General features: G+C 42.6%; 3 protein-coding genes across 6 annotated transcripts in view; 2 read left to right on the forward strand and 1 right to left on the reverse strand.

The window, feature by feature from the left end:
• The window catches only part of nkain4 (sodium/potassium transporting ATPase interacting 4), a 31,812-nt gene extending 24,683 nt beyond the window's left edge, over positions 1–7,129 (forward strand). For 2 of the 4 annotated variants that reach the window (XM_049755397.2, XM_049755399.2), the window contains one exon: positions 5,040–7,129. In XM_049755397.2, coding sequence (XP_049611354.1) covers positions 5,040–5,053 — 14 coding nt within the window. In that variant the 3' untranslated portion in view covers positions 5,054–7,129. Of the gene's footprint in view, positions 1–52; positions 2,736–4,088; positions 4,174–5,039 lie in introns of those variants that run through there. The other 2 variants (XM_049755396.2, XM_049755398.2) reach the window with 2 other exon arrangements.
• A 150-nt stretch (positions 7,130–7,279) lies between these two features.
• On the reverse strand, positions 7,280–12,691 carry birc7 (baculoviral IAP repeat containing 7). Its single transcript, XM_049755395.2, has 8 exons — positions 12,544–12,691; positions 9,999–10,645; positions 8,565–8,664; positions 8,378–8,459; positions 8,207–8,252; positions 7,913–8,122; positions 7,693–7,758; positions 7,280–7,613 (listed from the first exon to the last, which is right to left on the reverse strand). Exons 2-8 carry the CDS (start codon positions 10,537–10,539, stop codon positions 7,405–7,407), a joined length of 1,254 nt encoding a protein of 417 aa, XP_049611352.1. The 5' UTR covers positions 10,540–10,645; positions 12,544–12,691; the 3' UTR covers positions 7,280–7,404.
• Positions 11,873–20,230, forward strand: LOC125989251 (YTH domain-containing family protein 1). The gene is made up of 6 exons (XM_049755390.2): positions 11,873–12,350; positions 14,199–14,223; positions 15,035–15,114; positions 15,181–16,815; positions 17,517–17,561; positions 17,654–20,230. Exons 1-6 carry the CDS (start codon positions 12,324–12,326, stop codon positions 17,678–17,680), a joined length of 1,839 nt encoding a protein of 612 aa, XP_049611347.1. The 5' UTR covers positions 11,873–12,323; the 3' UTR covers positions 17,681–20,230.
• Positions 20,231–26,023: the final 5,793 nt, after the last annotated feature.

Below are 26,023 nucleotides of genomic sequence, written 5' to 3' on the forward strand. Positions count from 1 at the left end.
TTATGCTGTGCTTCTGCTCTTCTGATGTATTTTGTTTTTTTTTTTCCACCAGTGTGCCTTTGAGTCGAGTCGTGTCTAATGTGGGTATGTTGGCTTTTTCTTTCATGTGCCAGAAATGCACTGCCACCCATGCGGGATCCAAGAAATACACTCAGGTCCATAAGTATTGAGACACAATTGTCATATAGTTGGCTCCATAATGGATGTGAAACAAGACAAACAAAATGTGCTTTTACTGCAAGCTTTCAGTTTTAGATTGAGGGTATTAACATCCAAATTAAGGAGTGTGGAATTGGTTCCCTTGTCTTTAATGATGATGTGACTGCTGACAAAAACAGCAAGTTGAATTTTGGGTTTATCTGCTCATATTCAGCCAAATGCGTCAGTAATCATTGGATGGCACTTTATAGCACATATGGACAATGACTCCAAGCATACTGCAAAAGCAACCAGGAAATAATTTTTGAAGGCAAGATGTAGAATCTTTTGCAACAGCCAAGTCAATCACCTGACCTGAACCCAATTGAGCAAGCATGTCACTTGCAAACTGTTGTCATTCCTGCTCCATCCACTTGATTAGGATGTAAAAGTCTGCAGTTAAAGCACATTTGGAGCCAAAAAAGATGAAAATGGCTTTGATCTCCCAATATTTATAGACTTATTGTTCAGCAAGTCGAATCTAACCATGTTTCTGTGGGCTAAATCATTCCAGCGCTGGAGTGTGTGAATTGACCTTGATTGTCCCTGTGCAAGAAGAAGGTGATAAAAAAGGGTGTGGGAAAACGCAGCAGGGCTAGTGAAATGAGTCACAAGAGAAGACTGAGAAACCAGAGAGGGGCATTTGTGATCAGCGACACAGCTGCTGTGACCTAATAGGCAGCGGGTCAAAGGGCGTCTTTGGGGATAGCCAATCAGAGCAGCAAGAATTTGATCAAAGGATCAATGGGAGTCATAAATATCTGATTAGTGCTAAGTCAGGACTAGACTAATAGCTTTGTCCTTAGGCACAAAAGTATGCCATGTTCGTTTTCACCGTTGCTTTATGGAGGCTTTGGCTGAATGGATTAGCTGAGACTGTATGGCGTGTCTCATGTTTGGTGTGTGTGTGTGTGGGGGGGGGGGGTCATCGGGAAGTAGTGTACTAAATTTCTTGGAAGTTTTTGAAGAACTCTTCCTCCTCTCTGTAATAATGTCAGTCGCTTTTGTCAGACATCCAAAAGGCAGACAGCCAAAAGTCCAATGTGATTTTTAAAACACACAACACAAGCTAAATTGCATGTTCAGCTAGAAGTCTCTTGTAATTTAGTGCGGTCATGTATGTTCGTGTGGAACAGCTCAAATGTCTAACTGTGCGGTCACATACCAGAGATCCACTGGCTGTGAGCAGTTCACATTTTGCCCAGCGGATCACCCCTATGCTTTGAACGGTAGCAATTACGCGCCGTGCACTCCCTAATCAAGCCTGGAGGCCCGCGTCGTCTCAGCTAAAGTCAGCCTGACCAAAATCTAAAGATGCTTTCCATTTGTGTTGAACACATGACAACCCTTTAGCTAAAAACAAAACTGTTCATGTCTCCTGTAGTTCAACTTTGCGTAAGCAGTATTTATACATTGGCTCTGCGAAGCTCATAAATTCTGCTGCACTTTCTAAGAGCAGTAACCACAAAGTGACATGATTTTATCTGCAGTTGGTTAATGGAGACGACATTCTGGATATAGTGAACATGTAGTTGTTCGCTTGATCCAGACTGAACTGCAGTAAATTGCAGCTACATCGTTTTGAACTTGAAACCCCTTGTTATAATAAATCAGATCCATGTCTGCGTCCGCACCCACTACGCATCCCCCCTCCACACACACACACATCCATGTGCTTGCTCACACACACACATCAACCAGAAAAGGTGCTCTCATTTTCCATTCTCATTTGATGTGTAGATTAAAGCATCTTTCTACAGTGAAAGCTCCCTGTCTGCCTCAGCATTTCTCTTTCCTTTAACGTCTCCCTTCTCTGACGACTTTCATGTTTTTTTTTTCCCTGCGTCCCTTTCGGCAGTAGCTCTGGAGACGTTCTCTTTGTAGCATGTCTGCTTGTAGGTACTGTACAGAATAAGAGGAACTTTTTCTCCTCGCATTGTGACAAACTTTTACATTGCTTTGAGGGTGTCGCTGGTTATAGAGTTGGGGCTTAAAAGTTGTAATGGGCAGAATAGTTCATCAATTAAGTGACGATGAGGGATTGTGATCAATTGTGTGCATAAGGGTTAGTGGTTGTCAAACTTTTTTGGAGCTGAGAAATTAATCAATCATTCGCCAACTAATTCATTATGAAATTACTCAAAAACTATTTTAATCATCGTTTAGAGCCATTGTTTGTCATAAAACTACCCAAATCCTTTGATTTCAGCCTCTCAACAGTAACTACTTGATTTTTGTAGTCCTTCGTGATACACACTTAGCACATTTATCGTTGGCTCGCAGACACATCGTCTGTGCAAGTGGTGGGGAAAATCCTCTTTGTAAAGTAGGTCAAGAGCATTATGCCACCGAGCACCATGATAAGCTCACTTTAGCATTTCTACCAATTATATTTGCTGCCCTTTGTGCTGAGTCACATCCCAGAAAATCCTTCACTGCAGACCTATGAAACTGGACCGATTGGTGAATGGATATTAAGCAGGTGGACTGTGGGTTCAAAATGTTTTTCACCTGGTATTCATATATATATATATATATATATATATATATATATATATATATATATATATATATATATATATATATATATATATATGAAACATTTCATAATTGATTTTTTTTAATTGAATTTTCCATTGTACGATCTTAAGGTGTTCGATTTTTGAGGTTACACTTAAGTCACGGTTGTCAGTTCTGTTCAAGCATGCTTCAAAGAGAGCGTCCTGGTTAAACAAAACAGCAGAAAGCTGCGAGTTTGTGATGAGAAGATAGAAGTGAGTCACAGTGGAAAGGGCCAGGCCCCCCTTGCAGCTCCCTGTGGCTTCTGACCCTCATCCTTCAAACCTATCAGTATTCAGCAGATACTCTCCTTATCAGAATGGACTCGATCTGGCCTGACTGTAGTTTCCGTGGCGGTCATGGGTCTGTTTCCCCTCCTTCAGTGTTGGTTTAGCAGGATGTATCTGCCCATTTTACCCGAGAGAACGGAAGCGGCTGTTTGACTTGTGCTTTGATGAATCGTATTACCGTCAGTATCCGTTGTTCTTTCCATTTGGTGTTTGCGTGGGCCTGGACACAAAGCTCTTTCATATGCGCCCCTTTAACCTAATCTCTCTGGTCTCCTGTCAGTCAAAGCACATTGCGTGACCCCCTACATCCCTCTGCTCCCTCCCTCCCTCTTCGCCTTTGTACCTCAACAAGCATCACAGAGGCTTTCCCTTCATCTCCAAAATGTCTCTCAGCAGCAATTTTCTCTCCCTTCTGACACGGCTGCTGCTCGCTCATCGGCACCTCACCTTCAGTCTGACCTTCTAATCGAGGAAATAGACCGAGCGGGTTGAGCGTACACCGTGCGGCCGAAGGTCACCTCTGTGCGTGAGTGATAAAAACGCAGAGGCTGTTTTGACAGCCGGACAGCTTCCACCTGTTTCCGAGCTCCCTCGGGCTCAGAGCAAATGATGAGGAAAAGTGTTGCATTTCTATTCGCTGTGTGTGTGTGGAGGGGGTTCTAAAAATATCTAAAGTGGTGTGTTGAAATAAAAATCTTGTTTTCCTGTTGAAATGAATATAAATACAATCGCCGGACAGGGAAAAAACACCTTGAAGGGTTTTTGTTTTTCTGTTTACTACCTCCATGCAGTGCTCTTATCTCAAATTTCTGCTCAGAAGTCAAAGCAAAAAAATAAATACAAAATTGGTCAAGTGATTACTTATATGTCGAAAAACTTGTATTTCATGGCGACAGTGTGTTTGGCTCTGCCATCTTTGTGTGCTAGCTACATCTGTTTCTGCTCATATCACTCCCATGTTTTCTTTTTGATATCGATTATCTGTCCATCCATCATTTGAATTCATTCCATAATTTTGATTTCCTTTTTGTTTGTTTTCAGTTGATTTTATTGGTGGATTTGAGCCATTCCCACTCTACCATATCAATGAGAAAACATCTCATCTTCTCCTAAAGCAGGTGTCCCTGTAAGTACAGACATGCTGTCAGCCAGCCATACTGTGTGTGTACTGTATGTGTGTACCGTACATCGAGGTTTTAATACAAAGGACAAAGTTACATAAAAAAAAAAAAAAATCCTCATCAATCACACCAAAGGTTTTCTGAGTCATACAAGTACAGATTAAATATTTGTCCCCAAAATGTATTGTTGTGACTGGAAATGAAGCCTTAAATTATGTTGAAAAGTTAATCCTCCTTTTTGTTCACCAGACTATTTCTAATCCTTCTTACTTTTAGTAGCATATTCCAAGAGCATAAGCTGCGGAAACACAGGAAATCTTGGCAACATTTCAGCTTACGTCTAAAGCCTTTGCACACCACAACATACTTGACAAACGGGAGACATTTATATTTTTTCAGTGTTCATCCCTTTCAAAATAATCCCAAAGTGTTACTTTTCTTCTATTTATAAATGTGTTCTTTTTTCATGGAGTTCTTTTGAATTAACTTAGTAACTGTCCTGAGCAAGCGAAATGTTTGCAGATGGGGTCTTCACTTTATTTTCAGATTGAAAAAGAATATATGAACACAGTTTAATGAGTACAAAGAAAATGAGCTCGTTCCAGCTGCCAAGGCTGCTAATCTACAATTCACCCGTTCCGCTTTGTTGTTTTCTTTCTGGTGCTAACGCCTATCTTGGACATTGTCTTGGGATTCGGGGCTTTTATTGGTTTCCTTGCTTTGTGTTCTGAAAAGCGAGAACTTGTTTTCCTTTATCCGAGGACCTCGTTGCCTAATTTGTCGATGATTACTTCAGAGTACATTTCTGTCACTCAGCTATTTGGGTGTGTTGTTCTTACCTTTTCAACTTGTTTGCATGTTTTCTCTGCAGGTCTACGTAAATAGAAGATCAATCATCTCTTGATGCTGACATTGTTTGTCAACTTGCCACAATTACGGGACATTGTGCCGGACTTTTCCCTCCTGCTCTCACTTTACTGTTTTTATGTACATGGCACTCACTGGTGGGCTGCATGAAAAAAAAAAACACACCTCTGTTTGATTGTCTTCTTCTTTATTAGTGTCAAATGTCTCTTTTCAAGCAACTTTGGGGAAATATTTTTTTAATTGTATCTGTGCAGAGGTGCTGTGGCACTGTTTTAGAGCTGAAGTCATTTTGCATGTCCACTGCTGCTTCGGTTCACATTCTGGCCGGAAGGGCTGAATCACAGTGGAATGAACACACCATTGTGCCCTGCCTGTTTACCTCAGGCCAGGGTCTTTGGTACAAACGTGCTCTACCAGAAAAGGAAGCTGATCTACAGGGTCACACATCAAAAATAGACAATGTGAATAAAGCAATGATGGCAGGAAAATGAATTTAGTTTAATGTGAGATATGAAGAATGAAAAAGTCATGGCATGCACATTTTAGATATTTGATTTGTGAAGTCTTACGTTTCTGATTATTTTCACCCAAAGACAAGTCGCCATCAGTGAAGTATCAAGCGTTTGTGTTTGGAAAAAGCGCTGGTAGCTGAATGTGAGATTGTAACACAATTTCAATCTATTATGAGGTCGATTTCAATAAACATTAGGAACTGAAGTGCAGTCAGGTGCATCAATATTGGGACGAGTTAACGGCGTAAGAATGAAAGTAGTTCGTATATGTGCCTCCAACAATCTAAGGGACCAAAACTAATGGGACACCTGGCTGCTGAAATTTGCATACATAAACATCCTCAAATTCAAGATGGCAGTCTGCAGTTAAAGCACATATTGTTTATTTCATTTCAAATCCACTGTGGTGGATTTGAGAGCAGCCAAAAAGGTAACAGTTGTGTCCATGTCCCAGTATTTATGGACCTGACAGTATGTGTCTATAAAAATAACAATGGAACTCGTCAACTGGCTACATATTATCTGATTTATTTTCTTGTAATGTTTCTATAAAGGTATTTCATACTTGAAAAGCACTTATCTGCCCATAGCCAATGTGCTTCAAGTCACTTGGTGAGACAAATCCACTGTTGCCTTACTGCCCTCTAGTGGTTACTGCGGTCATGCGCAAGAGCAGAAGGATTTACTTTTTTCTTCCCCACTCCAAGTCCAGCATTAAATTGTTCTGTTTTGTTTTGAAGATGAAATAGCACAAGAAATGTTTTATTCAGCGGTTTATATCCACTTGCTTTTATCATTCAAAGTTTTGTTTCTCTGGACCTCTTGAAATGTTTTTGCGTTCTACTTTGGTGGCTTCGGGATCAAAAAGAGTTGCAAACAAAGACGTTTTCCTTGTTTTTGTTCTATTCGCAGACCTTTGTGTTGTTTCTAGGAAGCTGAAAATAGCTCTTATCAGATTGCTGTAATATTCTCACTGCCGGGTGTTCACAAAATAACCCAGCCCAATGCTGCTTTTTCACCATACAATGAACTGCATTGAGTGTGATGCAAATGCAAATATGTCTTTATTTATGTGCAGTTACACACACTGTATTTCCCAATTTTTTTTTTCTTAGCTATTTACATTAGCAAAATATTGGCACTCCACGAAACATGTTAGAAAAAGTCAAAATACCGAAATAATGATGACAGATGATTTTCCACTGTATGTTGCTGGCAAATGTATGTTTGTAATTGATAAATCATTTGAAGACAAATGAGGTCAAATGGGACAGTTTGCCGTCGCACTCTGGTTAAGAATCAATACTGTAATGTGTGTGTGCGTGTGCGCATGCGTCTCTTTGTGTCATAATCAGTATTAAAAAAAATTGTTGGTAAATCTTCCATCTTGCTCTTGTTGTAATATAACTTCTTAAACTGTTCCATGTCCTGAAGAGATAACACATCCTTGTTAATATTTATATAGAAATTGTTTTCTATTTTCTCTTTCAATTTGTCCCCAAACCTAATGCGCTATGTCCCTTTTCCATATATATTCTTTGTGTTCATGTAAATAATATTAAAACAAATGATTCTCTTTCAATAGTGGTGTGTCATTTAAAGTAGATCTTGAAGCATTTTTTTCCTTGCAGGTGGGCACTCATTTTGTCCTGTACTCCTCTCTGCTGTTGACCAAAATTGTCAAAGTGCCCCCCCAGCTTCCTATCACGAAGAAATTCAACTCAATCTGCAATTCTGAGCAGCCTCAAATGTTTATTATAGATTTCAGTTTTTCGTTAATGTAGTAACTGCTGACATAAGCAGCAACCCACAAGAGGAAATGCACAATTTGTCAGGCGGATGCTGGATTTTGTCTTCTCAGGACATGAAAGCCCGGACGCTGCCTCTGATTACGGCTCTGCAGATGGGGCAGTGTCGCAAGCTGGCCGCGCAGTCGCCACACACCACCAGATGACCGCACGGGATAAACACGATGGACACCAGTTTGTCCATGCAGACCTTGCAAGTCCGCTCTTCCTGCAACTGCCGCAGGAGCTCTTCAGGACTGGGTTCCCTCACCCCTGAGACTGGATACATTATGTAAGAAAGTTAGTTAAGAAAAAAAAAAAAAAAACATGATTGAGTCACATAGAAGACTTTTGTGACCTTTGTCTCTCAGTGGTGATAGCGTCCTCATGTCTGCAGCATCGGATCTTTGCCTCCGGTCAGGTTCTGATAATATAAAGTTAGAAATATGTATTTAAATTCTAAATTCAATACTGCAAATAATACTTAATACCAATTGAATGGAATAATATAATAACAAGATCCCAATGTTCATGGGCCCAGTGGCCGGGAATCACTGTTTTCATCTCCCAGACATTACCTCGGCTCTGTGGCCTTCTCTGCCTGTCCTCTTCCTCAGCTTGCAGCACATCACTGACCAGGCTCGACACGTGCGAGTACTGTTGGCCTGTCAAAAGGTACTTGGTCTGGACCAGACTCTCCACCAGGCTGGCGTCAAATCCCATTTGGAGCACCGTCTGCACCACCGGCGAGAGCATCACTGACGACCCTGTCAGGCCGCCAACCACATCTGGGAGGTGACGGACAACAGAATTCAACAACATTTGTTTCAATTTTGAGGTACAGTCAGGTTAAAAATGATTGCATTTCATACCATGTCTGGAGCCAATTTCTCTGCCTGTGGATGTCTGTGAGCCACCCTGGAGAGTTGAATAGGTTTCAAATTGAATAATTGACTGCTAATCACCATTCAGTCGTGGTGCCAAGTGATTAATAATGATGATAATAAGCACAGTAATCTAAATAGGAAGTTAAAGAGCCTCACAACAGTGTCGCCCAAATGGAAATGAGCATCCTGGATGTTGCTAATATATTCCTGTCCTCTTGACTGGATTAAAAATTCACAACTGAAAAAAAGACAACAGTCCCCTTTTACTTGCTATGAATACACAAATGTTTTCGTATTATGTAGATCAAGCATCCAGATGACGTCATATTGCCTGTGTCGTTACCGTGGAAACCACTTAGCGTGTTCCTGCCAAGGGTCGTCTCCTGGTTCCCAGTTCCTTAGACCCCCGTCACAGTAGAAGCACTTGACGTTGTCGCCATGACCTGACAGCAAGTGATGGTGATGGAAGGGGGTATTTGAGCAACTAAACACAATTTGACGAGTGTGCATTTAAGACCAAAACTATTCATATTAAAAAAAAGCATGCAAGTTATGGAATAGAATTTGGAAATAGCAGGGACTATGTTCAATTCATTACAAAATGACAGACTAGCACTGATATGGATATGGATTTTCTGTGACGTAAACACGACCCCGCCTGTCTAGTGTGTTTATTATTATTAACAGGTTTGCTTAAGTAGACTGCATTGACGGGATATGTCCAGTAGGTAGCGGTATGGACCTAAGAGAGATTTACCAGTTAGTCTGAGAGAAACATTTTTACAGAGAAGTTCCTGGCAATTGAGTTTTAAATTTATATTTGCATTTTTAGGAAGGGAAAAATTAGGACGTTGTTTAATCTATTTGCAGTTGTTTGCCAACCGCTAAAAGACAGACGAGGCTTCATGCATGTCGCCATGTTTACTTTATCATAGCCGTGCATGACCCTTGTTGACCTAAGCTAGTTGTGCTTTGCAATCAGCACATTGCACTTGCACCAAACTTTCAACATTCTCTATCATTAATGATAGTTGGGTTGAGTCTTTTTTTTTTTTTGCACTCTTTCCTCCTGGCAATAGTGCTCATTGCTCTGCAGTAGCAATCTATTTGGTAAATTAAATTTAGGTAAATCCCACGATGTAGACAATAATCCACGTTATAGGTAGGATCACAACAATTTATGATGCTGTGAACATTGAGGGACAACCTTTGCATTAACTATCTTGGGAGTAAGAAAAATTATTTTGTGACCATTCAAACTGGTGGACATCTTTGTGGCCGTTTATGATGTTGAATGAGCCCTGACGTGTTTGCTACCTTAGCATGCGCTCGCAAACCTTCACTGACGGTAGAAGGATGATTACATGAGTACGTTCAAATATATTCATAGTATGGTTAAACTGGAATGAAGACTTTGTGAAGCATCAGTAAAAGATTCTGAGCATCCTTCAGCTGGAGACTCTACAGTTGGTGACCCCCTATGACCCTTGATATGTCGCTGGTGCAAATTAGAATTGATTTGTCTTGGTGTAGGTCTGAGTGCTAATCTCTTAAAAAAAAATGTAGCAGAGCGTCCCTGTTGCTTTAGTAGCCCCAGCTGAGTCCAGGATGTTCTCTTCACAGCATAATGACTCAGCAGGACAATTATCAACTCTCACAATGACAGGTCACTCTAGCACCAACTAGGTCAAAGCTAAATACCTCAACCATAATATGGATATGGAAATGTTGCTTGGAGTAGAATATAGTAGGTAAAGAGACGATGGACAATGAGCACCTGTGTAGAAAAATCCAGCTCTGGCGAGAACATCTGGCTGGACTGAGGCCTCTGTGGGCCAGTTGTGGAAAGTCGTGAGCCGGGAATCCTCCGCCTCCATCTCGGGGTAGACGGCTTGTCCCGCCGTGCCCTGGTCGTCCATGGTCATCCTTTGGAGTTGACTCAGCAGCTGTCCGTCCACAGAGTCTGGCGATCCGCTCAGCAGCGGAATGTTTCCCACGGCGTGGCCCAGAATGAAGCTGCACATGGGGAAATGCCGCTTGTGCTCGGCAGCCGGGCTGTCCCCTTGCACCCAGCATCTCAGAACGCCGCCGCAACAGAAACACTGGACTTTATCTCCCGGACCTAAGAAGAAAAATCCCGCCTTGGCCAGGTCCCCGCATGTGACAGGAGCGTCTGGCGGCCAGCTGTGAAATGTTCGAAGCCTCTCGCCTTCTCGCCGCATTTGAGGCTCCTCGAGGATGCACAGCATAGTGCTTCTGTCATCTGTCATCGTGGAGCCGGAGGGAATTCTTGTCCGTGTTTCTGCTGTGGCCCGCATCCCTTCTGTGGTCCATAGTGAAGTGCACACTCAAAGCAAGTGGAACACAGCCGTTGAAATTTGATGTTTGTGGGGGCCTGCAAGGTGGACTATGGGAACCTACATTCTGGAAGAAGAAAAAAAAACACACCCAATGATGGAATGTTTTCTCATTGGCCCCTCACTGAATGACTGACGAAACATGCCATGTTGCTCCGCCTCCAAGGCAAATAATGCCAAACATTTCAGAAAATATACTACACTTGACATCCCATCGGATAGTGGCTCTTAAGCTTTTGACACCACCCTACCAAAAAATACATGGCTCTGTAATTACCAATATTAAAACACAGGAGCATAATAGGCCAAAATGTTTAGCAAAAACAAGATAGTAGTTTTATTCTTAAAGTTATAATACAAGAAAAATGACATTTCTCGTGGATTTTCTGGGAGGATAAATTTGCATTACTAAAGGAAATTGAGATAATTTAGGAATCAAGTCAAAATATTACAAGACAAAATTAGCTATTAGTAAGTAAAGTGTCAACTAAAATGTATTGCGCTTAAAAGTACTTTTGCATTTGCTTTTGTTATTTAAGGTCATAAACCCCTTTTTTGTATTCCATCTATTGTAGGGCCTTATACTGTCCTAAATAAAGTTAATTTAAAAAATACCTAAAGTTTAAAACATACAGTTTCAATTATGCAGTTTAAATAAAAAATGTATTGTCATAAAAGTTGAATACAAGTGAAATCTATAAGGGCAGTGATTATAGATTGTCCAAAAATCATTGGTGCTCCCTGCTGGTGACTATGTGTGACTGCTATGACTAACACTTCAGTTGCTGTGATTCATTCGTCTCATTAAATAATTGGTGATTTATTTATTGCGATGTAATAAAATAATTGTTAATGCACACATTTCAATTAATCGTGGTTGAGCAATTTAATTTGGATGAGTTATTAGATAGTGGTCATTATAATAACAGAAAAAAAATAGACCAACTCATTCTCTTATGATTACAACAAACTATTGAATCTATTTTACGATATCCCCAATGGGCAATTCCAAAACCATGCTCACCTTCATCTGGATACAAATATTCCAAATCCCCACCCCAATATTTGTTTGCATTATGTATTCCTCTTGCTCTCTTTCACTACTGTAGATGGGTTTGAAATGTGTTTGAATTTTTTAAGTATGTTGAAAAATTATGTGATGATGTATTTCAAAACGCTACTTTTATATTGCGCATTTCACTTATTGCGGGGGTGGTGCGGTGCGTAACCCCGCGATGAACGGGGTATATGTCAACTTGATTAGGAAAACTTTCGCCCCCAGTGCGGGCGAGGGGAAGTGCAGCCTTGTCGGCTCCTCGAAGGTTTGGAAGCCCGGATGGAGTGGAGCAGCCATTGGGGAAGTCTTGTACCGTGCTGGGCTTTAACGTTGCACAAGGGGTCTCTCTCTCTCGCTCGCTGGGATAAAATCGTCTAAGTAAAAAAGCGACGAGGAAAGACATTGTCGCGGCAGGAGAGCACTTCTTTGACTCGTCGCCGGAACTTAAAAACTCCCTAAAGGACTTTTTGTCCTGCTGGGGGAAACGTGCAAGTTGAGGAAAAGCGCACAGCGGAAAAGAGCACCACAGCTGAGCTACTAGCGCGGCACTGCTAGCCACACAGCTAACAGGGCAGCAGAAGTAGCAACTACAGCCTGGCAGCTGCCAACTCGTTTTTCCACATCCGGAGCTTGAAATCCAGTCAGCGGGCCGGGCTCTGATTGAATCCAGGGACTTGCTTCATGAATTATGTCTGCCACAAGCATTGACCCTCAGGTAGGACACGCCAAATCGCCTCGTCTGTGGAGAGCTGGCGAGCTAGCCGCCTGCTACTTAGCGAGCGACGGCGCTATGGTGGGGGCCATTGCTGCTGCCTGCTCCCGGGAAGCGATAGACATCACAAGCAAGTCGGAAGCGTTCACGCAAATAGTGTCGCTGAATGATACATGCAAGAATATACATGTCCTACCCGACACACTACTATCTGTATTCCACCAACGTGAAGACCAGCGACTTCACTGAACGCTAAAGCTAACCAGCAGAATGTTGCTAAATCGCAGCGTATCAGTCACGATGAAGCACAGTGCTACTCAAACTTTTTGACACCAAGTCGTACCCCAAAAAAACAATTTGCCCCCCCTACCAGTATCTGTAGAATGGCCAAATTTTAAATAGAGGCGCGGAGCAGGCCTACATATTGATCTAAAACGGGACAGCAGTTGTAATGATGGAAGAAAAACAAAAGAATGAATCGAAAACTTTAAACGAGCTTGTACATGAAGTCATAAAATTATGAGAAAAAAAACATGTATGAAATTGTGATACTGTATAAAACTAAATGCAAACATTTACACGAATAAAGTTGAAATATTACCAGAGAAAATATATCCATCAAAGACTGATTCCTGGATTTTTCTTTTAATAAGATTTGAAAAATACAACATCATTAAGTAGAGCAAAACGTTAGGCTACTCGATTGTGGATAAAATCTTAATCACGATTATTTTGTTCAATATTAAAATCACAACTATGCAAGAAAACCAGTAAAACTGACAATTAAATTGACAAGTACTCAGTTTTCAGTAGTCACCGATACAATACCAAGTATCGATACAACTGGTACTAATGATACTTAAAAAGTCCAACCCACGCAGAAAATCAATGGCATGTGATTTTAAAGAAAGACTGCCGTATTTCTACTTCCTGATTGTAAAACGTCCGAAGAGATCAGACAATACTGATATCGGTTGCTGTCACGAGTTCTGATACTTTCAAATAAAGCTGGCATCTGCACCGTATCGGTTCTCACCCATGATACTTTGCATACTCTTTGGCATGTCTCGTTCAGTAGTTAGGCCTCATTTCTTGAACACCCCAAATTTCTCTGTACATTCAACAGAAAAAAACCCATCCCATCTGTTTTTCTTGAAATTAGCTGTTCTCATCAAGAAGCTTTTCTCTTCAGTGAAAAGTCTTTACGACAATGATTGGGTGCCAGGATATCGTTAACTTCTACTCGCTGTCACTTCAGAATTACGTTTCATCAAAAGTCTTAATGATCTTGACCTCCGTGTGGTAGCCCATAGGTGATTAAAAAAATGCGCAGAGTAACGACATGGCAAATAAGTAGAGCCCACAAAATATCATTCTGTGGGCTGCAAATGACCCTGGGGCCACAAGTTTGATCCCACTGCCTTAAAGTGTCTCCACCATTAGGTTGACAATTCTACTCGGAACGTGTTGGTGGTGTCAGACAGTGTCTTATCATCGGAGCATAGTTCAGTGTGTCCCGGCCTTCATTAAGCCAAGGTACATAACAAAAATCACTTGGCACACCAGCAAAGGAAAACGTTGCAAACAATTCTATATCCATGATGAAATTCTTATGATCCTGTGTGAATTTACTCATGAATCGACAGATTATGAAATCAGAGCCCATCTGGCAGTTGTGGATGTTTAGAAGGCAACAGGCACAGGGTGCATATTCCCTCAAGCAGAAGAACTTTTTTTTTGTTCTGCCTGTCACTAACTGGTACAAGTACAATCTTGGATGATTGTAAAGATAACCTTTCTACTTTGTCTGCCCCCCCCCCCGCCCCACCGTTTCTTCTGATGTGACTCCAGCGATCAAAGGGACAAGCTTCTAAAGGTGAGTTCTGCATGTAGTGTCTTAGAACCAATACCTGTGCATTGATTGGAAAGCAAACAGTATCCAACATAAATGTGTGCAGGCCAAGTAGTATTTTAAATGGATGATATAAGGACTGTACGAAGCTAAATGACTAGTGCATAAACCTTAGAGCTAGTGATTCGCCAAATTTCCGTGACTAATTTAAAGATAAGATTAAGAAGTCGGGCTATTTAATCTTTATGACTGCATTATTACACTGTTACGGATAGCTAGGATGGTTTATGACTCGGAAAGGGGGAAGTTTGCGGAAGAACGTCATCCACACAGTCACAAGTCAAAGAGTGTGGCCGGACACAGTGGTAGAATAAGTGTCTGCTTTATTCTCTCTTCCGTCCAATTCACATAGCATCGAAATGACTTACTCAATCTGTCTGATGTTGTCATCTGCGTATTACTTCTCTTTTAATAAAATGTTAACAGACTTTGATGTGTCTGGGAGACGAACGGCAAACGGACCCCATCGGCTGCCTCCAAACGTGCCTGACCTAAATTAATGTAACAAAGGACCCCTTCGGCTGCCTAAAAACATGCCTTTCTTTCAGGGTGAACACAATTCCCAAATTTTGGACCCAAAAGTCAGCGTAAAATTGAGATTTTGGTGTACTTACAAAATTTCTTCCAAAAATGCCGATACACATTCACTATCTGTGAAAACTGAGAAAATGTGTGAAAATCCTGTAAAAACAAAAATATTTATTTTAAAGGATGCAAATCTGTGGGCCTTGGCTGCTTTATCTCCACATGTATTAACAACATTGTTTTGTCTCAGTGCAAAATGGTTCACTGCATCCGAAGGAGACTGTCCATGACAATGACTTTGAGCCATACCTCACTGGTCAATCAACTCAGGTAAATCACACTCAAACAAATCTCCCGTAATATTATGTTCTAACATTGCTTCTGTCGCGCATCAAGAACAACAGCTACCAGTCCATCACCGATCCTTACCTGTCCAGTTACTACGCTCCTTCCATCGGCTTTCCGTACCCACTCAGTGAGGCTCCTTGGTCCACAGGCGGCGATCCCCCAATTCCATACCTTACCCCCTACGGACCCTTGAGCAATGGCGACCATCATTTCATGCCGGACACGGTGTTCGGCCAGCCGGGTGGCCTGGGAAGCAGCATTTACCCTCACAGGTTTAATTTTTTCCCCGAAAACCCCGCCTTCTCCGCTTGGGGGACAAGCGGCTCTCAGGGCCAGCAGACTCAAAGCTCAGCCTACGGCGGCAGCTACAGCTACCCGCCCAGCTCTCTCGGAGGTACGATTGTGCCTGACGGTCAGACGGGTTTTCACAGCGACACGCTCAACAAAGCACCTGGTATGAACAGCCTAGAGCAGGGCATGGTGGGTTTGAAGATTGGCGCGGACGTCACCAACCAGGCGTCCGCGGTCAAGGCTGTGGGCTCGGTGATTGGCGGCGCTGCAGTGGCAGCCGCGGGGAATGGTGCCACGCCCATTGGAATGCCCCCGCCCAAACCCGCCTCCTGGGCAGCCATCGCCAGCAAACCTGCCAAGCCGCAGCAGCTGAAAGCTAAGCTGAAACCGGGGCTGGCCAACCCAGGGGTGGCTCTTCCCCCGCCGCCCATTAAACACAATATGAACATTGGCACTTGGGAAAAGGGACCTGTGACCAAAGTGGCCACGCTGCAGCACCACCAGCAGCAGCAGCACGGTGTTCCTCACGCCATTTCCCATCAGGCGCCCATGCAGCCTCCCCATCCTCAGTCTCTGGTGCAGCCTCAGATGCAGCCCATGGCCTTACAGCACCAACCGCCTCACCACCAGCACCACCCGCCACCCCCTCAGCCCTACCAAAACCACTCCCAGCCACCGCAGACCCAAACCCGTTGGGTAGCCCCGCGCAACCGCAACCAAGCCTACGGGCAAGGAGGTCCCGGCCACGACGGTAGCGTGATGATGGGTATGCTCGGTAACGCAAACTGCAGCCCCCCAATTTACACCAGCCAAGGACCTGGCAGCGAGTCCCACCCAGTGCTAGAGAAGCTCCGTGCCTCCCACAGTTATAATCCCAAGGACTTTGAATGGAACCTGAAGAACGGCCGCGTGTTCATCATCAAGAGCTACTCTGAGGACGATATCCATCGCTCCATCAAGTACTCCATTTGGTGCAGCACAGAGCACGGCAATAAGCGACTGGACTCAGCCTTTCGCACCATGAACGGCAAAGGCCCCGTGTACCTGCTCTTCAGCGTCAATGGCAGCGGCCATTTTTGCGGCGTGGCCGAGATGCGTTCGCCCGTGGACTACGGCACCAGCGCCGGCGTTTGGGCGCAGGACAAGTGGAAGGGCAAGTTTGATGTAGACTGGTTGTTTGTGAAGGACGTGCCTAATAGCCAGTTGCGTCACATTCGCCTGGAGAACAACGACAACAAGCCGGTGACCAACTCCCGCGACACGCAGGAGGTTCCTCTGGAGAAGGCCAAGCAGGTGCTTAAGATCATCACCACCTACAAACACACCACCTCCATCTTTGATGACTTTTCACACTATGAGAAGAGACAGGAAGAAGAGGAGGAGGTGCGCAAGGTGGGTGCACATACCTCAGAATCCAACAATTTTGGGATGTACGTTTGTGTTTGAAACAATGACTGGCTGTTTAAAAGCATGAGTACATTTATCAAATAATTTTCATCTCAATGGTTTGGAAACTATTACTTATTCAGCGAATCATTTTCATCGCTATGGTTTGGAAACTCACTAAATAACTGACTTGAACTTGAGAGAGGATGGACACAATTGCTGGTGCACGCTTGAATCGCTTTAGTGAACAAACGGTAACAAAATGCAGTAAACACAACCACCTTGTTAGACGATCTTATTAAGCCTGCGCCTTTTTTTTTTTTTCATGGGAAACCATATTTCAGTATGGAAAATAAGTGGGCAGCAACACACCAACACAATATTTATCAGCAAGAAAATCATTAGCCGCAACACAAAAAAATCCCCATGAACGGAATGCAAAGCCAAAAACGACCAATTTGTTTCTGTCAAACGTTTTTCACGAGTAAAATAGCACTCTATAAATTTCTACTTTATAAAATCACACAGTAGTTTACAAGAAATGAATTGATTCACAGCTTATATCTGAGGTTGCTCATATGTCAAGGCCCAAAAGTGATTGATCAACTTAGTCATGTTTGCCTGCTGTTGTTTTGGAATGAAACAAACATTTTGGTTCCCGTTTCTGCTCATTTTCTTCCATTTTTTTTTCCCTCCCCCCTTCATAGACGTTTGAACCTGCTCAAATTCAGAGCCGCTCTCGCTTGGATCAGGTCAGACATTTTCTCTCTACTGTTAGTGTCATTGACTTGTACCTCGAAACTAACAGCATTTTGTGTTTCTGTTGTCATCTTTGCCCAAACAGGAGCGCCAAAACAGGAATAAACAATAGAGGACGTTTATTTTTGGCTTGATCAAGTTACACTAAGACACGATTGATTTAAGAGAGAAGAATATGAAATGCAAATGGACCCTTCATGTTTTCATTTTCAAGTCTGGGAATTTTCTGCCATCAAAGAATTTGTCGTTCTTTTTTCCCCCATCTTCCCTCTACCCCACAGGCAACACTTGTGCAGGGATTGAGTTGATTTTGTGTATTATGCCACTTTAAATTCACTGTTTGTTAAAAAATCTTCCAAATATTTTCTTAACATCTTGCCAGACTGGTTGAGTTGTTTCCTGTGCCCACTATCTCCTCTCGTCCGATCTCCTCAGCTGCATCAGGGTTTGACTGTATCCTCCAGAATAAATCTGCCAGCCACTTTATATTTCCGTACAATCAGGAATGGCCATGTCTTAACCCTATTTGTCCACGTGGGGGCAGAATTGCCAAGTTTTAGAGGTCTAACTGTGCCAACAGTGTTGGCGCATCCTAAAGGCAATTTGAAACTGTGCGATAATGAAACTTCAGTGATTTGTTTTTCATGCACATTGACAAAATCTCTATTTTTTTGGGGCATACTACTGACAACTTTGATGATTGTTTTCTGAAGCCTTAGTGTTGTTATTTTCACCCCCCTCCCCACTAATTGAACTGCGAACACAGTGACACTGCTGTAGAAATCAGGGATCGTGTGATATCACACAAGACATTTCAGAGGAGGATTCTGGGGGGGAAAAAAACAGAACCATTGACCTATCTTTTAACAAACAAACAAGAAAACATCAAAATGTACGCTCCACATCGTTCACATCTCTGTTCTTTGGATGTTTGTCTCCAAGGGTGCCGGTGTTTCTCATGCTGCGCCCTTTTCCATTTTTACAATCAAATTGATGTTGTGATGTTGCTTTGTGTTTTGCTCCAAGAAGTCAGGGGGGAGGGCTTGCGCTGTTTGTCACCATTCTGTCTTAATCCTCATGCATTTTTGGCCACTTCCCCATCCAACCACCCCCGAGTTTGCCAATTCTCATGTTGATGGTCATGCTAAGCTTTAACGTAGAAGCCTATATATATATTCATGGAGAAAGCCTAAAAATGTATAACCTAATAATAACTGTAACTGATTTACTATTTAGTAAGAAAAAAAATGAATGCAAAGTGGTTTGTGTCTTTCTTTTTTTGGGGGAGGTTTAGGACCCTGAAATCATTGTCTGCTTGTACACATGACACTATTCTGATGACAAAACCTAAATGCCCCATCTTCAAAAATGTGTTCATGTATATCAAACTGGCATATGGCCAGTGTGCCATTCAGTAGGCTGGTGATGAAAAATGTGCAACGATTGCTCGAGGCTGTGAGCCATCTACACCTGAAGTGAATTCCAGACTTCTCATTTGGACTGTGATGTTTAACTCAAACTCCATGCATATTCAATAGCAGCTCCAAATGCAATTGCACCTTAAGGTGGAACTCAAATATTTGCTTTGTAATAATATGTTTCGTGTACCCCCACTAGTCTAAACACAGGATTCTGGTCAATATTGCGTTTGAGGAATATGAATTAAGCAGTTGAAGTTATTCATCTCACGACGCTGCCATTTTGTCCAAGTGCTCTCAGGGTCGTGTTGTGAATGTCACGGCTCACCAATTTTCTGGATTTGGTCATGTGACGTTTGCAATGCGAGCCCAAAGCAAGGATGTAATAATGCTGTTTACTTTCTGTCAGAAGGAGTGACGCTACCGGTGGCCATCTTACGTTGCCAATTGCTAAGCCAGTCATACTTGAATACAATCATTTCTCTGGGTTGTTTTCACATTATTTTTTGTCTTTGGGGAAAATTTCCTCTTGTATGGCAAACAATTGACAAAATGCAGGAGATTGATGAATACAGATGGATTATCCATTCTTGTTTCACAGATGCAATATTGTTCAGTATACCGTGTTTAGACTATAGTCAGGACACATGGATCATAGAGAAAATACTTGCCTTGAATTCTCCTTTAAATTAGACACGCTTACCATCCGCACAGATTTTACCCTCGGTTTGATGGAGATGATGGAAAACTTCGCCACTTTATAATCGTTTGTGTGTGTGTGTGCGTGCGTGGACTTGACTAGTGACTCTGCAACATAATTTTATCTGTCAAGTCTGGTTTCCATGGGAACTGACCTCTTGGCAGCATCCCTCCCACACCTCTATCCTGTCGTCAGGTTGCTTGACCGAGCTGCATAATGAATAGCCTTCACAGCTTTGCTTGTCTCCATTCGAGTAGTGTGAAAGGTGAGGGATGTTGTTTTTGTTTTAATCTATTGGGAGGGGGTCAATCACCGAGGTCAGTAGATGCTTGTGTTGATGTAGGATTGACTTGCACATCAACGGGGAATGGCAGAAGAGCGGGATTAGCCATGAACGGATGTATCAGAGATGAATGACAAATATAAAATGAAAATTCTCTTCTAGACCACAGTAGTAATAGAAATATTGTTCAACAGATGTGTCTTGTTTTTTTTCTTTTCTTGGTAGAAGAAATCAAGCCTTAATAAACTGTCCATTCAGAAATGCTTTGCTCTAGAGCTCTTGTGTTCTGTGTCAAGCCTTAACCTCGACTAACCAGTTTCTGTACTTCCTTTTGCGTTGCTACTGCAAATCCTAAAACAGTCCAAAAACATCCAAAATAGTTTGATCAAGATGACTAAAAAAAAAAGTTTTCGTCTATCACAAGTCATATTCTGGTGTTTCTCACACAACGAGTAGTTGCTGGATCGTTTTTTCTTTCTATCTGAATTACGTGATCCTATTTTATTGCTCACGATTCTCCCCGTTGACGAGAGTGGGCCTTGATTGGCGCTATCCGTGGTGCTGAACTGCTGTACTACTTATGCAGGTGTCAGAAAAAACATGAAACTAACGCGTTTGTAATCATTTCCTCGACAATTGTCAGCCAATTGAAAAAGCTGTTTTCGAAATCCTAGGCATGCCATGAAACATTGCCACGTTTTTATATTTGACATATTCCGCACGTTGAAAATGGTGTGGGTTTTATGTATAAATAACAACATACAGAAGGTTCGGTGCAGCTCAAGACTTTATTTGTCAAATAAATGCAAGGGATCAAACAAAATAGACACGTTACACTCGTATAAGATTGAAATATAGTCCTGTGATTTAGAAGAAATCTATTGATAATGTCATTACTGTTCAAATTGTACACTCGACCAAATTACCTTTTCTTTTTAAGCTTTTCCTCAGAATAAACAAATTTAGGACTATTTGGTTTGAAGAGAATCTTGAATCCCTTTCTTGTGTGCATTGACAGGAAGAGTCCACTAGATGACGTCGAAGGATTTTGGTTCTCTCTGCACCGACTCCAGCGCGTCTCTACCAATGCAGTCGTCACTTTGAATCCTTTCAAGCTCATGTTGTAACTACACCTCCGTGAGAGCTCTGCAGCCACACAATACGCTTCTTAAAAAATGGAGCTAAGGGGCGCCTGTAATATTTTTGAGGCTATGGGGATTAATGGTGATTTAAAGCAATAATCAAGTTTCACACCGCACCTCTTAAATAATAGAACCTTTCGTGACGTGCAAATTCGCCTCTTTTTCTCTTTGCGGACAATTTGGATGCAAACAGGATGAAACATAACATCAGCGGCGACGCAGTGACCTCATTCCCAAACAACAACTGCATGTACGCATTGCACCGTTGGAACGCCAAAGCAACGCGCGCCGCGCACCCAGTGACAGCACGCAGACACGACACCACACACTGCAAGTTGAAAGAGGTCAAAGTGAGGGAGCGTAAACCTCCTCGACACATACAACATATACGAAGCCATGTCGATTCCTCTCTTGGCATTCACCGCGTGCCTTAATTGTTTGGACATTAAATCAAGGTCCGCTGTGAACACGCAGAGTGATAACCATTTCTTAGTAGACAAGAAAAAAAATAGCCTTTTGGGGGGAAAGGGAAAACGTCAGCCTCGATCCGAACTCGACCATGCAGCTTCTGCCCGCCAAAAGGATGCAGGCAGACAAAAACGGACACATTAGCATGACACACGCACATCGTCGAAAGCCGATTTGGCATTCCAATCTGGCGCTCACAGCACGACGAACGTATACATGCATGCAGTTCGAAAGCCGATTTACAACCCGCACTGGCAATAATGCGCCACTTTGGATTTAACGCAAAGCTACGTAGGTGCAACTGCGCCATCACTCGGCGCTGAAGCCGCTTGACATTTGTGTTGGGCAAACTGCGCGTATATAAAATAAACATAAGGTGAATTCACATCTGCGCCATTTTACGCAATACTCCTGCATTGTCCCGCTTCCAAATCGCCCCCCCCCCCCGCCCCCAACACACACACACAATCAAAAGTGAGAGTTGGCGGCAGAGCAGCACGATGTTCTTTCTATTCAAAGTCATAATCCGTCCCACTGCGAAGCTTACTGTACGTCCCATTCAATTTGGCTCGAATGTTCCGTGAGGGATCCACTGCACAAGATGCCTCCTTGTCTAAAGGCTACTTTTTTGGGAACATAAACTGAATAGAGCGGGAAGAAGATGCTGGCGTCATGTCCTCCTCTTCCTCATCAAATCTCGAGCGGTTCCTTTCGGATGCAATTGCGACCCATTTGGGGGCTCCGGTCCTGCACGGATGCTGTCCATTGCCTTGTCTTGTCCTCCACTTGTCTCGTGTTCCCCTCTCAGTACATCGGGCTGTGTGATCCACCGTCTCCCGGATTAGAGCGGCGCGCTCTAGACAACCGCGAGTCTCATGCTGATTGGGTTTCAGCGCAAAAGGATTACATGGGCACAAAGTGACGTCATGCACCCCGGCCCAGCCTCCCCCACCCCTCTTCCTCCTCTTCTCCTCCCCTACATTAAAAGTAAATCCTCATCAACCCCGAGAACGTCCTTGAAAAGTGTTTGACATTCTGCCCATAAGTCACGCGTGCATACGTGCATCATGCGTACCGTTGCTCCACGTTCGGATCGTCTAAATTTAACGTGAAGCTGTCCCTATCGATGTCGACATGCAAGCACCCCCGCCCCACACCAACCACAAGAGGGTCCACGTCCTGCACGAGCAGGTGCACGCGTCCCGTATGTTGCAGCCTTGTGATAAAAGCTGAAGATGTGATCACACGCACGTCGTAAAGCATCGAAATAAATTGACAAACATCCAACGGCACATTACGTCTATGACATAGATGAGGGCGGACAGGAACGTAAGTCTTCGTGAAGAAGCCTGAATCTAAATCAATACAAATATAAAATACGCACTATAATTACTAAAGACTTTGGAGCAGATTATTTTGTATTGGGCCTATTGATGGCTACTTATTTGAAGGCCGTGCAATTTTTGAGCTACGACCTGCATTAAGTAAAATATTCCAATTTAATAAAAGCATGCATTTTTGGTCTTTATATTTCCACCAAAATGAATACAGTCACCTCAAGTGTAACACATTTTTCGAATATATTTTAGCTCACTCAATTGAATTGTCATTTTTCAGTCGTCGCTATACGAAGCGCCTACAAATGCAGGACTACATAAATTTGTGCCCCGGAAGAAGAAGGAATTCGATTTTCAAATTTTGTTTCCCTCCCCGCTGTCTTCTAGCTTGTGTCCACCTCCCACGGTGTGCGAACAAAGAGGTGAAGAGGACCAACCTACAGCAGCGCTTGGCTGCTATTTACTCCTCATTCTTGAGCCTATAGAATCGCAAATGCCGTCATTATAGCTCGGGCAAAGGCAATGATTAACTATTTTAAAAAGCATTCCTACTGGCCGCCTCCTTAAAACCATGCCTACATTTGATGCAAGGCCTGTTGGTCCCCCATTTCCAAAACTCAAAATAATGCAGAAAATCACAGCATAAGCGTCTCGTAAAAAAAGAGAAGGAAAAATCCTAGGCCGAAGTCCTTTGTTCGTGCAGTTCTCGCGCTCGTCATATCAGGTGCATCCTCGTCCACACATGCGCGTATAGGCTGGTGCTCGTCTTCTCCTTTTCTTTTTTTGCGCAAAACCAAAGCTCTTCAACACGCAACAGCAATGCGCCATCATTTCAGCCCAACAATATCCGTTAAGCGAGCTGGCCGTGTACGCAAGGCGACTCGTCAGAGGCATGAGTGGGTGAGCTGGAGTGCAGCTTTTCTTCAGCGGCCTCTTCGAGCGCTCAAAGAAGGGGGAGTTGTCCCCGTGCATTACAATGACACGCAGGCCCCCATTCATTCAGCTGCTGCTGTCTAACGGTCTTTGGACAGCAAATGCACCCCCATCGGGGGGTCGTAGCCCCCTTAGCACCCCCCCATCCACTACCCCAATCCCAATACGCAGACCCCCACAATGGCCCAACAAAAGAGAGAGGCGAGTCGGCCCCAGTTGTGCGAGCAGTGGCCCCTGGACTTGTGACGTGTGCTGCATGCAGGGGAAAATCTAGTTAACTCTCGATATGGACCAAACGAAGGGGTGCAGCTTGATGATCGATCGAAAATCACGAGAGTAAAAAAAAAAAACGCGAGGGGAAACATTGGCCATCCGGGCGCAAAATGTGCGCGCACAACAGCTAACTGCGCTATAGCCATTTAAAATTACATTCTGCAACATTATTCTTGTGCTTATTATTTTGAATTGTTATTATTTTTTAATTATATTTGTTTCTTCCTGGCCCTTGATTAAAGTTTTCTTTATTGTTGTTATTTGTCTTTTAAAAGCAGAGATGACTCTGTTTATCTAGAATTAATCTTATTTGATTTTATTAGATACGAATCTATTTATTCCTTGGTAGCAATAATGTTATAGTAATGATACTGATAAAATAATATAAATATTATAATATAAATACAATATAAATATATAAAGTATTACTAGTATAATACTACTACTACTACTACTGCTACTGCTACTTTTACTGCTACAACTACTATATAATGTATATATATATATATATATATATATATATATATATATATATATATATATATAATATGTAATAATAATAATAATAATTATTATTATTATTATTCGTTTTTTTTACAATTATTATTATTATTATTATAAAGAGGCAGGATGGAGGTACAAAGGTGGACTTTTTGTGGTATCCCAGGAACATCACTGCGATTTTGCAAATGCAGTTGAAGGCCCGAGTAGGCACAGCTGGGCATCTGCTTCTGCTTCTATTCATCGGGAGGAGGGAGAGGTCACGAGGAGCTGCGACCCTGCAGCTCGTTACGCAGATGCACATCGTATTCTATATTTGTTTCTTTCTATTTTTGTTCAAACACACCCAACACACCTTGATGGTTACCTGGACATGCAGAAAAGGGGAGCTTGGTTTTCCCTTTAACTCACTTTGTTCATTAATGACGCTTATAGAAAAATGCCTCCATAACTAAATGATTTAAACATGTTATGAAATGTTAGTAAAATCAATTTGAGTGTTTGGCCAATCAAATTAGATTATATGAGATTATACGAGTTAGGCTCCTTGGAAATTTTCCTATTTACAGCATATTTATTAAGCAAAATGCAATTTGGACTTGACGAGACAAAAAAAAATGTGATTAAGGGCCCCGTTGCTCTTTAGAAGCAGGTTAAATGCAGGGTATTTGGTGCAAAAGGATATTAAAGTAAGACAAGAAAAGAAACAAATTTTCCACTGTATGCGTTTGCCCCTCTAAACCTCCCACACTTTTCTACTGGCGCTGTTATTTGTTTTGAGAGGTACATAAAGAGATGTAAACATTTCGTAAGTGCAAAGAGCCAGAAGGACCCTTTAGCATTGTGCGCGCACAGAAAGAGAAACACATCGACAAAGGAATCCATTGTTCCTTGGAACAATCCAAGGGGCCTGGTAAGCTGTCCTCCACGATCAGGCTGCGGGCCACTGATTTCAATGCAAGGGGCCCCTCCAAGGAGAAATGCACATATACGTACGTATATAGCAAGCAAGTGGGTTGGACCAAGCAGCGGGCTCGCTTAGGAAGCAAATGGACCTCACTGAGGTGCATTCGCTTCAAGCATATATAATGCACGGAAGCTACGTTTGCTGTGTTCTGGATGCAATGTTGTGCTCCTCTACTTGCAGGATCATGTTTTCTAAAAGCCTCAGCACATGCTAACGTGGACAAGTAGTCACAGGTAAGGGCTATGCTGATGAAAAATGGGGCATCAAATAGCAGATTTCAAAATAGCACACATTTCTCTTTGGCATTTTTGGATTTAAACACACGCATTTATGCACCTACGCACGCACACACACGCACACACACGCACACACACGCACACACACACACACACACACACACACACACACACACACACACACACACACACACACA

The sequence above is a fragment of the Syngnathus scovelli genome, chromosome 2 (assembly GCF_024217435.2).
Source record: "Syngnathus scovelli strain Florida chromosome 2, RoL_Ssco_1.2, whole genome shotgun sequence".
Lineage (NCBI taxonomy): Eukaryota > Metazoa > Chordata > Actinopteri > Syngnathiformes > Syngnathidae > Syngnathus > Syngnathus scovelli.